This window comes from Cebidichthys violaceus, unplaced genomic scaffold (assembly GCF_023349555.1).
Source record: "Cebidichthys violaceus isolate CVI_PGR_0920_01 unplaced genomic scaffold, fCebVio1.0.p SCAF_118, whole genome shotgun sequence".
Classification (NCBI taxonomy): Eukaryota; Metazoa; Chordata; class Actinopteri; order Perciformes; family Stichaeidae; genus Cebidichthys; species Cebidichthys violaceus.
The window spans coordinates 231,446-247,585 of NW_027176283.1; the positions used below are offsets into that span (position 1 = coordinate 231,446).

Here is a 16,140-nt window from a genome sequence, read left to right on the forward strand (position 1 = left end):
TGCCAATACAACTCTTGCATTACATAGTCTGAGGGTAAGGCATGGTTTTGAGCCAAGTTCCATGATATGGTGATCACAGATGGTGAAGCACATACACGTCCAGACAAATCACTGTATAAAACACGTCTGGCTCACAGAGTCAGCAGATATTCAGTGGAGAGTCAAAGCGAAGCATGCAGTGATCTCTCATAGAGAGTAAAGTGGAGGGCCAGCTTAGTCATTAATGCTGGCAAAACATAAAACACAAAACATCCAAGTGTCGTTGTTTAGCTGCGTCCTGAGCCTTGGATGGCTATAGGGGCTGTTATTACAAGGTTCACGAGTACAGTGACTCAACTAGTGCATAAAAGAAGACACTTGAAGCTGAGGAGGTTAACCAGATCAAGGAGTATTTGAGAATAAGTCGACTCTAGTAACCGGTAAACTGGGAGATGGGGTAAAGTCAGCTGTCCCCCCCCCCCCCCCCCCCCCATTCAGGGCTGGAGCCTCTGAAGGAGCCACCCTCACAGGCTCTTGAGGCCGAAATTGCACCTCCTCCCCAAGTGAGACGCCCTGACCTCACGGAGAGCGATCATGGGGTCATAGGATGCTGGACGGGGTCCTTCGGCTTCTCCGTCAGGGGCAGAGCGGGGGTGTAGTGGAGCGCCAGCGAGGAGCCTTTGGCGGGGCTGCACAGACGCTGGAAGCGCTGTGAGGGGGGGGGGGGGGGGGTAAGAAGTTAGTCGATTGTTTTACATCACATTGTGTTTAGTTTTTAAAAATCTTGCTTCTGTGTAATTATCTGAGGTAATTGTATATGTGTGATTTCTTTAAACATCTTTGGGTAAATGATCTATCATCCAGCAGCACATGGTGGCAAATTCATTTCTGGTGTAACCTGCGGCAGGGATCCCGGGGTGGTGGCCAGGGCGTAGACGGCCCAGATGGGAAGCAGGGAGACGGAGGAGAAGGTAAGGAGCCAGCCCAGAGTGGTGGCCCAGCCTGGAGCGACCAGGCCTTTCCCCAGGCTCAACGGAGACCAGCTCACCAGGGAAAACACAAAGGTAGCCTGCGGGCACGAACAAGGAGGACTGGGTCAGTGAGTGTATCGGGTTGACACAGCGATACCGGAAGCAATTTTGACTTTGACGTTTTCTGGTCAAGTGTGAAAGATGTTTGGTGTGTCGTAAAAAGTACGACACCACAGAGGTCATGAGAGGTAGACTGATTGACAGGCATGACGCGTTATTTGAAGTTAAATGTGTGTACTATTTCACAGCAAGCGACACACTTAAGGGTGTGGAAGCAGGTCAGCGGGGGGGCGGGTCACTCACAGTGCACACGGCTGGGGTCAAGTACTTCCAGCACAGCTTGAAGACGGGCAGCGGGCTGTAGCCGGTCATGTGCTTGATGTTGGCGTTGAAGCGCTCGGCTCCTGTGGCCGAAAACAAGAACAGCGTCACCACGACCGGTGGTGGTTTGGTTTACGACCGACCTGATAACAGTATCAACGGCAGTGATAGTACACACAAGATAGCTGTAGCAGTTACAGGAGATGTAAGCATGGTAGTAGTAGCAGTACATAGTATCTATGTAGTTAAAAGTTGAAACAGGAAGTAGCTCTAAAAGAGTGTGATAATGTAAAAGTTCACATTGGTTTTCACTTTCACTAGCCCAGCAGCAGAGGAGTGTTAGTGTATGTTAGAGTACGGTCACATCCCACAGTCATAAACGGGGGAAAAGGTGCACTGGAGTCCTGACCGCTGTGTTAGCCAGTCCACAAAAAAAACTCTGCTCTGCTCGCCATAAAAACAGGCTTCCTAATGAAATTCACCAACACACACGAACACACACACACACACACTCTGCTCATCTACTTGACTCACTTGCGATGGAACTACTTTTAATTCTTTACCACAAACAAAGTATTTGTATTTGTCATGAATGTATGTAAGTGGCACATCGCACTCTTAAACAATGTTTCTGGAAATGCTCCAGAGCCCCAGGTCTGGCTTGGATAGGGGCTCCCTGGGGCTGCCAGACTGAGACCGGGAGGCGACGGGGCCCGGGGGCTGATTTAGGGCCTGGAGGAGACAGACAGGGGCCTGGCGAGGAGCCAGTCTCCTTACAACAGTGGGTAGCTGCAGCCATGTTAATATACTGTCTACTGACTCTAACTGGAATGTAGAGGGAGGGGAGGAAGTGGACTGTGTGTGTTAATCAGATTATAGGAACTACTTTCATTAGTGGAGTGATAAAAAAAAAAAAAGTTTAATTCTTGGCACTGTTCTGTCTTTATATTTCATGTGAGTACCGACAGCTATCAAACTAAGATTTATTGAGCCTATTGAGCTTCGACAGAATTTAATTAAATTCAGACATGGAATGGGATGGTAGGACATTTTTAAAATATGAGATAAGTCTGTGATTAGAGGACCTAAAGCATTTGGTGGGGCTGTAGAGGAGAGGAAGAAAGGAAAGGAAAGGGAAGTATAGGTGATTAGAAAGGGAAAGGAAAGGAAAGGGAAAAGTAAAGAAGGGAGAGAATAGAGGAAAGAAGAGGAGAGGAGAGGAAGGAAAAGAATAAAAAGAAAGAGTGAGAGGAGAAGAGGAAAAGGAAAGGAGGAAAAGAAAGGTATGGAAAAGAGAAGGTGGTGAGGTGAGGAGGAAAGCAAAGCACATTAAAAGAAAGGAAATGAACGAGGAGTAGAGGAGAGGGGAAAAGGAAATAAACAAAAAAAGTATGACAGGAAAGAAATAGAGGGAGGATGGAAGTCAAATGGAAAAGGAAAGAAGAGGACAGGCAAGGAGGAAAGGAAAGGAAGGGTGATGGAGAGATTTGTACCGTAGACCCAGCCGATAGCGACAGACTGGAAGATGGAGAGAAGCATCAGGCTGGCTCCACTGCAGGAGAAATGGTCATAGATCTGGAACACATACAGACCACCCTGCGTCGCGGCGGACACAAACAAGCAAAAATGAAAACTCCATTAATGATCATCATTAGAAAAACAAATAAAGTAGAGGATCATCTTCACCCTGAGCGTGACCTACCGGCGTGACCATGACCAGTCCCACCAGGAAGCAGACGACACAGACGAATAGCAGCAGCAGCTCTCTGCGGTGGCCTCGGCGGATCACATGGGGGTACAGGTCAGTCATAGACGTCATCAGGGCCTCCAGACTCACAAACTGGGTGACGGAGAGGAGACGGGGTCAGTTTTTCCGCATGCACAATACATCAACGCCATCGCGAGGGATTCATCAAAGCCGGTGTGTGTGTGTGTGTGTGTGTGTGTGTGTGTGTGTGTGTGTGTGTGTGTCTCTACCTGTGTGTCCAGCCCCAGCATGATGATCATGAGGAAGAAGCAGACGGCCCAGAGCTGGGGGACAGGCATCATGGCTACAGCCCTCGGGTAGGCAATGAAGGCAAGGCCGGGCCCTGAGAGGAACAACAAAAAATATAAAAGGAAGTACATGTTATTCTAACATAAAATATGTGACAGAAGGAAGACGTAACCAAGTATCACCAAAATACGTATTAAGAGATTAATGGTCAGCTGAATAAGGTCCTAAATGAGGTGTTGCTGTGTATTTTGTTTTTGATACAATAAAGAATAAGTTAAGATTTATAGAAAGAGGCTGGTGTTATTCTATATTTGTTTAGTATGGTCAAAGAAATCCCACAAAGAGACCAAAACACTCCCCTTCAATTAATACTTTCCAACTTCCCTACTGTGTCTGTGGTCCATTCATTCCCACTGAAGGTGTAAATCTTTTAAAAACAGGTCACATATATTTAATATAACTTTAAAAAAAAAGTATTTTCCTAAAGCAGCTGGGCGCTGTCGTTTTTAACAAACCTTTAGGTGTAAATAGAACATTTGTTGGGGACTATTTTTAGCAGCGGAGTAATACAGATTAATGGGTTGTGGAGCTTTATGGCACAGAGGAATAGGGTATTTCAGACTACGCAGACAATACCAGTTGGTAGGACATACTCAGTATTGGTTTTGGTCTTTTAATGGGATTTGTTAACTATAACAAACAAAGAACTAAACCTTAACACTTCTGCCGTCTCCATCCCCGACCATGTTTCACCTGACTCCACCACGGAGGCGATGTCCACGCCCTGCTCTTCAGCCATGAAGCCCAGCACCGAGAAGATGGCAAAACCCGCCAGGAAACTGGTGGCGCTGTTCAGGAGGCACAGGCGGAAAGAGTCCCTGGAGGGCCACACCAACAAAACACAATTCCTTTAGCATTATGGCGAGACACAACTTGGAAGAAATGCATGTAGAAAAGTGCCTGTAACAGAATCTACTGAGGTGTGGAGCTTGGTCTTTGACCATGAATTGTGGAGCTCTGGCTTGTTAGTGTAGATACAAGCCAAGAGTTAAGTGCTTGGCTCTTTCTGTGTGTGTGTGTGTGTGTGTGTGTGTGTGTGTGAGTCCTAGAGTGTGGGAAACATGGCAGAGAGAGCGCTGTTCTCTAAGGTGTGGCCCTATCAGTGTGTTTTCTCTGACCATTCCAGCCATTCCTTCTGGGAGCCACCTGACCAGCCGGGGCTTACGTCTTACATTTCAGTGAACACGGCCTGTCTGAAGTGGAGAGGAAGGAGACGTGTGACAAAAGGCTCTCACCTATAGCAGTCGTTGTTGTATTTGTTGTAACTGCCGAGGGCTGTGAGACTTCCCAAACCGATTCCATATGAGAAAAATATCTGGGTACCTGCATCCATCCATACCTGTAGAAAGAGAGGGGAGGTTCTATTAAAACCAGAATAACGTCCCTGCTGTCTGTATATCGACTTGACTTGCCAAATTATCTAAGCCCCCCCCCATGAACTCTCATTGAGCGTGTTCTTGTACCTGCGGGTCTGCCAGGCGGGTGTGGTTGGGCTTGAGGTAGTAGATGATGCCCTGGGTCGCTCCGGGCAGCGTGGCACCGCGCACCAGCAGCACAAACAGCATGACATATGGGAAGGTGGCTGTCAGGTACACCACCTAGAATGTACACAGCGCGCAGGGGATGTGGTCAGGACGGCCCGGGGACAGAGGAAACAGCAGGGGCAACCGGCTGTGATGTCCTCAAACAGAGCTGACGTACCAAAAAGAGGGAACCCAGGAAAATCTTGGTGGCAGCCGCACAACAAACAAATCCTACAAAATTGCTGCATTGGCCGGTCTCTTTATTTCATTTGCCAGCCAAAGGAAATAAAGGACAGAACAACGTCTATGTTCAGGTTCTAACTTTGCCGCCGCTCCGTCACGCAGCTCTGCTGAAAAGCCCTCGAGCTTCATGGACACTGCTGTTTTTCTGACCTCGTGCTCTCAGAGGAGCATGACAAATAAACAAGAGTGATCTAGAGCAAGGGTTTTAAAAGTCTGATGCTGAGCGCCCGCCTCTCAGACCAAACGGAAAGAACCGCGGCCTTTCGAAACCACTCACTGAGGTGATTCTTTGGTAAGTCACCGGAATCTGTAAAGTTCTGATCCCGCTCACCTTTCCGGTGGACTTCACTCCCTTCCAGACACAGAAGTAACAGACGATCCAGACGACGGCGAGGCACAGAGCCAGCTTCCAGCTGACTGGACCCAGTCCGTCTAAACTGCTGGAGAGACGGAGCACCTCATGCCTAACACACACACACACACACACACACTGCTGTTAATGTATAATCAATAACACAAAAAAAGTGAGAAACCAAGAAGCTACACTCACTCCCAAAACTCAATGACAGGGGAGGTGGCGTTCACAGACAGGCTGCTCCCATTGGCTGTCTGGTTGAGGTGGTTGAACAGGACGCACGCCTCTGCAGGAGAACACACCAACACTTTCATTTAACACGGTGGACTCAAAGAGCATCCGCAGACGCCGCTCACATCCTGTTGTTACTGACCAGTGTTCCACGTGTTGTTACAGTGCGACCAGGGCAGCTCCGCCTGGAAGCTGTAGGACAGGTAGAAGAGAGCCCAGGCCAGGATGACGATGTAGTACACGCAGCCGTGCAGGATCATCACCTGGCTGGCATAACCGAGACCTGCAGAGACGGGGAGGAAGGTGGAAGCCGTGTGTCATGGTGCGGTGACTTAACACGAGCAGGGTGACGGACGCAGATGAACGCGCGGTTGGTCACAGTAACAGAAATAAACACGCTTCAAAGCGTTCATGTGCATGAATTCTATTATCAGATCAAAGTCACTTGAGTTCCAGATGAGAGCATCCATTAAGTCAGATACTCGACTCGCGGCCCACATCAAGCACGTCTCCATTAAGAGTGAATGATGGTCTTGTGAGGCCTCGAGTGGGTTGGAAAGTGTGGCTTGTTTTGCCGACACAAATGGCTGTTTGTGGTGTCCTCTAATGAAATTCAGGCCTCTATCCGATGATGGCATATTAATGGTGCAAGCCAGTGAGGAATTCCCACAGAAGCATTTCTTTGTTTATCTGTACAAACACGTATAGGCGAGGACGCGCTACATATTTTTAAATGAGTGTTATTGCAGCCAGATGCAACATTGAAATGCATCCCACATGTTACGGCATCAATAATAATAATAATCTTATATTACAGTATAAAATAAATTGACTCAAGAGCCCATTTGGCTTCATCAGGAGTATTTTTACTTTTATCCTTTTAGTACAACTTCTTGAATATAAATACATACTTCTACAAGGTAATAAATGCAGGACTTGTCCTTGTGACAGAGTGTTTTTACTGAAGTAAGGGATCTTAGTACTTCTTGCATCGCTGGTATTAATCACAGACTCTGGCTCAGTGGGTCTCTTCCTGCCTGCACTTCTTCATCCTCTCCCTCCCCACCAGCCTCCTCCTCCTCTTTCTCAGTAAGCGTTTTTAAATAATCAGCTATAGGCCGCTGCATTTTTCAAACACGGTCATCCCCCCCCCCCCCCCCCCCCCCCCCCCGCTACATATCTCGCACTGTGCACCGAATCGTACCCTCGTGTGGTGCTTCAGTGGCCTCAACCTGTGGACATAAAAACAGGCGTGACCCCTTGAAAGCAAAAATACAATTTCCTTTTTTTTTTTTTTTAAACACAACAATAGAGCATGGTCAACCGCTGCTGTTTGCACTTATGCCATTTACCCACCAATTAGTCATTGTGCTGCACCTATAAATAAATACAGCCGGGGAGATTGACGGATCAAAGTCCTCCATAGGACCTTTACTGAATGGGCGGTCCGGCTTGATGTCACGCGTGCCGTTTACTTCACTCAATGTTCTATTTCTCTCTAAAAGCATCGCATTGATCACAACAGGTTGCGTTTCACCGCTGTGACTGTGTGTCAGGTTAATGCTTAACCGCGATCCATTGTTTGGACGACAGGATGCCGTGAAAACAACATTCAATCTCAACTGGGTGTTTTTATTGGCTGGCGGGGAACCCGTCGCCTTCTGAGCCCTTGAATTGTTTTGATACACAAGCTGAGGCTGGTTATGAGCTGCACACGCATGCAGAGAGCGCCAAATCTCCTAATTGCGGTCAGATTGTTGAATTGGGCTTTGTATTGATGTGGACATGGGAATGCTTGATGCTTGAGGAAAGTAAAGGAGAGAGAAAGTGAAAAGACAGATGTTTGGCGAGGCTACATCTATCTCGTAGGTTTGTACGGTGATGTAAGGTAGCTCCAGAGCAGATGTTATTATCATCATCAGTTTAATCAACGCTCTTCACGGAACCTGGGTAACCATGCAACACAACATCAGCACAAGCTGCAGACCAACATAGCCGATTCGATAAGCCTACCTCCAAATAATGGACAGATGGTCCTCCAGGCGCTGACTCCTCCCAGGCTGGTGTATTGTCCCAGCGATGTCTCCAGGAGGAACAGGGGGATGCCGCACAGCACCAGGAACAACAGGTAGGGTATAAAGAACACACCTGGGCACACACACACACACACACACACACACGGTTCTATCCTTGTGAGGACCTTCACTGATTACATTCAACCCAACATCTAACCCTAAAATAACCTTTACCCCAGTTTAAATTAAACCTGAACCTGACAACCAAGTAATAACCACAAAATGAACCCTGTTATAAAACTTTATTAATTCAATTAACCCTCAATTAAAATCCAAGTCAACCATCTGACCTGACGAAAATAGTAAAAATCGGTGTAATGGATGGATTTTGGAGAACTTTTATCATATGATAGGAGTTAAAATATGATCTAACAAACACCTCCCCTAGTTTTAGAGGATGAGAAAAAGCTGGCGGGGGAAAATAAAAAGGAAAAGATAAGGGAAGATAACACACAGAGAGCCAAGAAAGAGGGGAAAGAAAGAGAGAGAGAGAATTTACAGAATGCCAATTCTTCACACTCTAAAGCTGAAAGTCCCTCTCTTCTTCTCTATCCCACACGCTTTACCTCCTCCGTTCTTGTAGCAGAGGTAGGGGAACCTCCAGACGTTGCCCAGGCCGATGATCTGCCCCGCCACGGCCAGGAGGAACTCGGCCTTGCTCGCCCACTGCCCCCTGGCATGAAGGCCGTCCTTGGTGGCTATTTTCCCGTTGGGGAGGCTCCCCTGGTTGAGTTTATTCAGCAGCGGGTCTCCTTGCTGCGGAGGCAGCTGGTCGGCCATGACTTGTTCTGGCAGAGACACCCACACGCCTCTGAAGAGAGGCAGACACAAGCATATAGGAGGGGAAAGAAATGGTTGGAGACAATGTTGCTACAGTATGTTAACAGATGCAATCGAAAGGGAACACAAAGTGCGGTTCACCCACATTGTCGCAGCCGGGATTGTGCGACAAGACCTTGGGGTTCCTTTCTGGCAGTTGGTTTGGCTGCCTGACTTATCGGTGACGTGCGTCTCAAGACGAATATTACATGGGCGTGTGTCCTTTATCTGTACTCTGCAGCACACTCAAGGACCAAGTTTGACAACTTTCCGCTCGTGCATCTGGCTGGAGGCAATTTATTTCACCATGAATTTGTATTTGTGTGAAAGAACGCATAATCTTTTTTCACAGTAGACAGCTCGACATGTCATAGTAGTAATAGTGCAGATATATGTCATGAAAGAAACCGTCGTTACTAATTTCACCTGTCAAAATGTCTGCTGTGAAAAGGTTCATTGTACAGCGATTCCTACTTGTTTTTACTATACTTAACTTTAGAAAGCATTTATTGATAATCAGACTTAAACCAGATGAATCTATCTTTACAAAATCCAATTTAACTTATTGTTAGTATTTTTGTCTCCTGTAATATTAAAATATTTAAATGGTTACAGGGACCTTTGATCAGTTGATAGTATTTCTTTTCACATTTTTGCCATTTTATTTCCATTATTGATGCAGGGGTTGCTGATGAATCTTCGTATTATTGTTATTATTATGGTGAACGTGACCTCAGTCATTTCCGCCACATTGTTTCCTGGTGTGGAAACATGTGTACACAATGCCGAATTCAACGACCACAAGCCGCCTTTTGTCCGCCCCCCTTTCCGCTTGACACTATGACTGACCGAAAGAAAAATAATAATTATGACATTGTAGCAACACATGGGATAAATCACCGGCTCCGTTGTCCCTGCGTTGCGGAATACACATGTAACGGTTCCACGGGACTGTTTACGCCGTCCGTACGGATCTAAAGAGAGGCGTGATGAAGAAAAACAATGCTGTGTAATAGAAGCCTAAAATAATAGCTATCAATTTACACGTTCGTCCTCCCTCGGTGTGTCGCATGAAAGGATAAATTGCAGAGAATTCGACATTATGTTGCCTACCTCTGCGTTTCCTGTCTTTCTCCGCACCGCGACCACCCCCGTATGCGGGTGGTGAAATGGTTTGTTCCAGTCAAGGAAACTCTGTGAGAGGCTGCTGGGCCAATATCCAAATTCATAGAGGGACTATGATTGGGCACAGCCAGTCGCGTGGAAGAGTACAGGTGTAGGTTACTCAATGATAGGTCACGAAATGACTTCTTTTTATATAGAGCGCTGATAATAACAGAATATATCACAGATGATAGGTAGGGTTAATGCGATCTTCCACTTTATGATTTTTAGACGTTTGCATGGATACTGAAGATGTAAAGATGAAATAGAATAAAATGTACAGTATATGTCAGCAAATCAATAGATGGATTATACTTCCTGTTTTTTTAAAATCTTTCATCCTGCTGCTACCTTGGGCTTCTAAATATGACCATACACATTTGAATAGAATATTAGAATACAAATATATGTCCTAGACTGTTTTGCAACTGTAATACATAATAATATTTACTGTGTCATCACTTCCAGGTCAAAATCAGCAGACATTCACTTTATGTAATCACTTCTTAGAAAAAGCAGAGTTGCACACTTCTTTTGTTGTCCAAGACCTGAATTCTTTGCATTTTTATAAATAGTACTTAAACTTGAGTAAAGCAACAGCCTCCGGCTCCACATTGTGGACTCTATCCTGTAAATGGTCTCGGCGACTTAACCATTTAGGCCACCTTGCGTAGCTCTCAGCACATTTAATGGGCTGTGTCATTGCCTGTGCTCATTCAGCTGAGCATTTATAGCCATAGTAAAAAAAAAAGTCCAGGCTCCATTTAGCACTCTGCTCCAAGGACTTCATTCAGAAAATTACATTCCACTGCATAGACATATTAGGTTATATTAGTGGGTTTATAAATCACATGCAAAAGTGAGCATTGTACTCTGACTTGTGGATATATACACACATGCATACCTGTGTTTCAGCGAGGAGGAACACCACTTTTTAAAAGTCACAAAATTCTAAAGCGGATTACTCGGATTTCAGGGTCTTAATTATTCATTGTGTTCTACACTGCATGTGTGCCTTTTGTCTCTACATCTTAATGTTTCACATTACAGCAGGAGGACTCAACACATATCCACTCTTACCATCTGTATTTGCTGCATCAATTCATCAGAAATAAAAAACGCAACCATTGGAACTGCAATTGAAGATCAGCCTTTATGTAGATGACATACTCCTTTACCTACGACTGCCTCCAAGCTCCAAGGAAAAGCTGGTTTTGATACAGCATCAATCAAGCTTAATAAAAGATTTACTGAGTTGGTAAAATGTAGCTTAAGTCTGCAAGTAACTCCTTTTATGAATTTATGTCACAATTTACTTTTGTCTCCCTCATTAGAAGAGAAAATTCCCCCCGAAAAATCTAAAAAGTTAAGGGTCAAGCGTCAGGAAGTGGTAAAAAGTCATGCAATCATATACAATGCGCACATTCCTCAGCTACACATGTGCACTCCATTCACATACTCACACAGCATGCATGTCATCTCTCAAAATGCAGATTCTTTGCTTCCCAGGGGCCAAATAAAACACCGACGGTAAGGGCCCTTCAATACAGTCACCATTGTTCTGTCCTGACAAACCTGTAGCCCCTGTAAATGTGGTGCCACGGCGTGTAACTCAGACCAGGCATAGCCATACACATTTACTGCGTGCTTTATGGCTGCTTTTATTGGTGTCTGGCATCCAGGGCGAGGGCAGTGGGTCGCTGATATACAGTGGTACGCATTGTGAAACTCTTCAGGCCTCCATCTAGCCTGTTGTGAAACGGCAAGGTTTTCAAAAGTTTTAGTAGGAAGCAACATTGCAGCGTACAGAATGTCGCAAATATTCAGCTTTGATTGTGACTGTTGGGGTTAGTTAACAAGATCATCTGAGAAGCGGAAGGTCTTGGGTTAAATATGGTGTCCAACCAGAATGGTATATGAATGACATGACATTCAAAGTACAATAAAATCACCGTTCTTGCTTTTTGCATGTCATTTTATGCTATGTAGTCTGTGTACTGACTGCATAGCGAATGTTTGACAACATGAGAATCTATTTGATTACAGTCTGCCAACTATCAGAGCAGAAAACAGTGTAATTCAATATTTGGAGGCTAATTCAATCTTTCTTTATGCACTCAGACCAGACACATTAATGTGCAGCCTCAACCTTCAGGTCAAACACACTGTCAGATATTTAAGTGGTCTTCTTGCCTTGTTTGAACCCTTTGAAAGAGGAGTTCCTGATGTGGTCAACATCAGACCTCTAACTCCTTACCTCCTTCCCTTACTCTAGTTCCCATGTCCTAAATAGGTAAACATTCCTGTGGCTTTACCCCCTTCCTCTTCAACCTATGTGAAAAACATACCTTGTAAAAGAGGAGTCTCTTAAAAGCAACCTCTGGCCTTATGTCCACACTGTACTGGGCTCCCCTGAGGCTTGTGGTAGGCCAGATATTTGGTGCTGATAATCTGTCCTGGGGATTTTATGGGAATGTTTTGAGGGGCAATTCCCTACATGAGTCTTTTAACCACAGTGGGTAGTCCCGTGATATGTTAGTGCTGCTTTCACAGATTTGTGGGGCTTCACTTCACATTGAAGGTAATTTAGCCAAATCTCAATATTTCCCCCCCAAATCCTTACTATCACATTATCAAGCACAACACCTAACATGAGAGTATTTGTCTGTGGGCATAAAGTGTCCCCCCCCTTTTGGACTGAGCCAGGCTCGCAGTTCCAGTCTTTGTGCTAAGCTAGTTAGCGTGCAGACACGAGAGTGGTTTCATCTTACTCACAGCAAGAAAGCGAATAAGCATTTTTCCGAAAATGCCCAGCTATTCCTTTAATATTGCAAAGGAGGGCAAACCCTACAGCACAGAGAATCATCTTGACACAACTTCCGAAACTAAAAACGAACAAAATACACCAAAGATGTAATTTAGAAAAGCTGTCTGACAATCCGGCTCCTGTCTGCACTTTAAATCCCCCTCATGGATCTAGATTTTGGTGGTTTTATTAGTATCATAATCAAGAAGCCAGCTGCCTGTAAGTACAGTACATGGCGTTTGAAATGAGCCCCCACTTGTTTCTAGGCAACAATGCACTAAGTTGTGATAATCACACCTCTAGCAACACATATTATTTGGTCAAGTATTAGATCATGCAAAAAGAAACAAGTACTTTTTTACCACCAGGACTGTCCTTATGCTGAACTTACCTCGGTTCACGTGGAGACCCACTAAGCCTTCAATGGAGCGCCTTAATGAGACGGATTAATTAAGACCCTGTTCGCCCGGATCTTTTTACAGAAAAGTGGGCACACCCTGTCTCTCCCTCGCCTATCCAGCCTTTGCCTGTGATGAAACAGGCTCTCGGGGAAAATCGAGGCAAGCTAAGCAAACCCGGATTCCCGCTGCTCACTGAGCCTGAAGCTCGGGGCTAAAGGATCATGGGAGTCTCAGACCTCATTGCACTTTACATGTACCGTCAACCCTTCAGCGACGTGAACACTGGTCACTTTGTGTAAAGCGACAATGTTAACAAAGTTGAACATCTTGGTTTGCCAGTGTGACAAGTAAATGTAACACTGCCGTGACAGCGATACATTTGACTTTATGACGTATTGATACCAGTGTAATATTTGATACAGCTTTAACTTGTACCAAGTGTGATTTAGCAGTGCCAGGAAGTCAGCTGTACAGTGATGTGGTTTGAGGCTCCCAGACGTTCACACTCTGGGCTGAGGTTGCCCCAGGGAGGAATGCAGCGCCGGATTATCTCAAAGCATCAAATAATAAGCCCCCTGTCCGCCTCCCCTGACAGCAAACACAAAGACTCCTGTCTTTCATCCCAGTGGAGAACAAAAGACACGAACAAAGCTCTGCAGGAATCTCATTTCGAAGGCAAGTTAATGAATTGTCTGCATGGAAGCTGCTATATTAAACCAACAAAAATATGAATTTGATTCATTTTCAGTGACTAGTACCCCACATATCTCCATCGTCACGCACATGGCAACGTTGTGGGGTACATGCAATGTAATTATATCATTACAGGCCATCGCATCCATTATAACCTGAGTTGATTTTTTATTTGCTGACTTGGCAGCAGGTTTTGCATTCCACAGCCAGCCGTTTCATATACGCTTGGATGCCTGGAGACCTAATTGAGGTTAAGCACCTCGGTCAAGGGGCTCTGAGGGCCACGGGGGAGGGGGGGGAAGGGGCCTTGATTCCCTGACAAGAAAACAGGGAAGCGTGTTGTGACAAAACTACTGTGATGAGAAAAAGAAAGCAACACGTGAGGGGAGGGATGATAAGATCACATCCTCTGTACTGTATGACGGTATGTGGGTGTTTTAACGACCTACAGTTACACATAAATTACACATGGTGAAGGGAAGAGTATTTAAAACAAGTTTTAGACCGTCGTGTATCAACTAGTTAAATTAAGAACATTTGGTGTGATATGAACGAGCGCAGGCCAGGATACTGAATTGCAAGCACAATGATCAAACCGAAAAAAGTGACCACATACTATTCCCCTAAGAGAGGACGACACATCCACAACTCAACACCCAGCCTCCTGCAGCTGTATAAGCTAATTTGCACACAGCTATGATTCATGAACACACCGGCATCAGGTTCCTATTTGACGTCCTGTGAGACGCGGATCATGGTGAGTGTTCAGTGCTGTTGGGGGAGAAACTGGGCCCATAATACTGGTTTTTAGTTATTCCGTTAAAGCCTCCTGCCAACAGCCCATCAAAGGGGCAGATTGCTCAACGCCGCCAAAATCCCGCCACACTGCGATGACAGAAAAGTGCATTTGCCAAATCCGAGTAGCTGCCTCAGCACTGTGGTCGGATCACACGAAAGGGTTGGAAACATCTGCGGTCCAATTTGGCAGGCGTTACAAAGTCCATGCAGCTAAATAGGGACCACGAATAAAAACACAAGCGCTGCAACACAGATGACCTCACGTTGTAGTGGCACAGGGAGGGGAAGCAGGTCTTTAGGTGAATAAATGACATGGTGTACAGTACTGTAGACACCGAAACTAAAAGTTCTGTTCTGTGACCTGTTTTGACCCCGTCAACGAATCCAAACGATAACCCACCCCAATTAAATTCATTTTTTTTTCAATTTGAATTAATTATCTGCACCTGTATCTTGTTACTGTTGTTAATGCTCAGTCAGACTCTTACTTCACATTTTTGCTGTGTCATGCTGATGTATGCTTAATGCCAGAGCACAAGGAAGTCATTCACCCACTACAACAGCAGAGAGTAGAGGAATGTGACACAAATCCAACACATGTTGATACAAGATGATGGCCTTAAAGTGGTGGAGTGTAACTAGTTACATTGTTTGGGCATTTCTCTTTTATGCCACTTTGTACTTCTACTCCACCACATTTATTTCAGAGCTTTAGTTCCTAGTTATTTTTAAAATTTAGATTTTAAACGCAAAACATTTACAAAATGAATTACAAAAGTATACATATTAGTTGAAATTAGTAGTTTGTACTTTGGTGCAGACTCACTGACACATACACACACACACACACACACACACACACACACACACACACACACACACACACACACCTGCATACACACAAATATGAATAGTTTAAACCCTACCAGTGGAAACGTGACACTGCTCTCTCTGTATTCTTCTCAGGTGTTGGATCAAATCGGTGCAGGAACCGCAATAAAAAAATTTTTTTTTTTAAAAGCAGGTGGAAGGGGCAGATAAGCTGAGGATACGGAGGAAATCACAGGTGTGTTTGATGAAGAGGGCGATAGATTCTGAGGTCTCCACACTGTACCGTCTACTTATTTACATGTTACTTAACTCACATTGTTACTCTTTTCAATGGGTTCTGGAGGTGTGGTTACAGCAATTGCGCAAGTTCGGTGAGGCCATGGGTGGTGGGGCCCAATATGATGTCCTTACCTAGGGTTAAAATCCCAGGTTTAGGGTGTGCACTTCTGTTCTATGGTAGCCAGAGGCTTTAATTCAGCTTGCATGAGAACTTGGCTGTCTCAGTCAATATAGCACACGTTGCTTCAACTGACTTCATTTACCAGCAACGCTGATCTGGCATCCACGTTTAAGTGGCAAATTTTCGTCCCCATTATCCTGTCATTTATTGTCCTGTCGTCCTTCATTTCTGTGTGCCCCGAGCTTAAAGTGTAACGTCAGAAGGCACATAAACGCCATTTAAGTCTTTACCTGTTTCACCTCAGTGAGACGCTGACTAATAGAAGCCAATCCGGTCTCATAAGGAGTGCAGGGCTCCATCAAAACAAGAGCAACACGCTCTAATAACCAGTTCCGCTCCGGCTCCGTCGTTCCC

General features: G+C 45.2%; 2 protein-coding genes across 2 annotated transcripts in view; one reads left to right on the plus strand and one right to left on the minus strand.

The window, feature by feature from the left end:
* LOC137868563 (zona pellucida sperm-binding protein 3-like) overlaps window positions 1-16,140 on the plus strand; it is a 251,084-nt gene that overhangs the window by 102,028 nt on the left and 132,916 nt on the right.
* LOC137868568 (sodium- and chloride-dependent GABA transporter 2-like) lies at window positions 457-11,373 on the minus strand. The gene is made up of 15 exons (XM_068705433.1): window positions 11,261-11,373; window positions 8,381-8,625; window positions 7,753-7,887; window positions 5,882-6,022; window positions 5,704-5,794; window positions 5,485-5,617; window positions 4,851-4,985; window positions 4,623-4,726; window positions 4,081-4,205; window positions 3,309-3,421; window positions 3,034-3,171; window positions 2,825-2,927; window positions 1,314-1,414; window positions 878-1,048; window positions 457-688 (listed from the first exon to the last, which is right to left on the minus strand). The coding sequence occupies exons 1-15, from the start codon at window positions 11,269-11,271 to the stop codon at window positions 572-574; spliced, it is 1,863 nt and encodes a 620-aa protein (XP_068561534.1). The 5' UTR covers window positions 11,272-11,373; the 3' UTR covers window positions 457-571.

Bases quoted from the DNA above. Each gene is read 5' to 3' on its own strand.
- LOC137868568 (XM_068705433.1), bottom strand. The intron at 5,795-5,881 runs GTCAGTAACAAC...GTTCTCCTGCAG, and splicing joins TAACAACACGTGGAACACTG to AGGCGTGCGTCCTGTTCAAC. The intron at 1,049-1,313 runs GTGAGTGACCCG...TCGTGCCCGCAG, and splicing joins TGACCCCAGCCGTGTGCACT to GCTACCTTTGTGTTTTCCCT.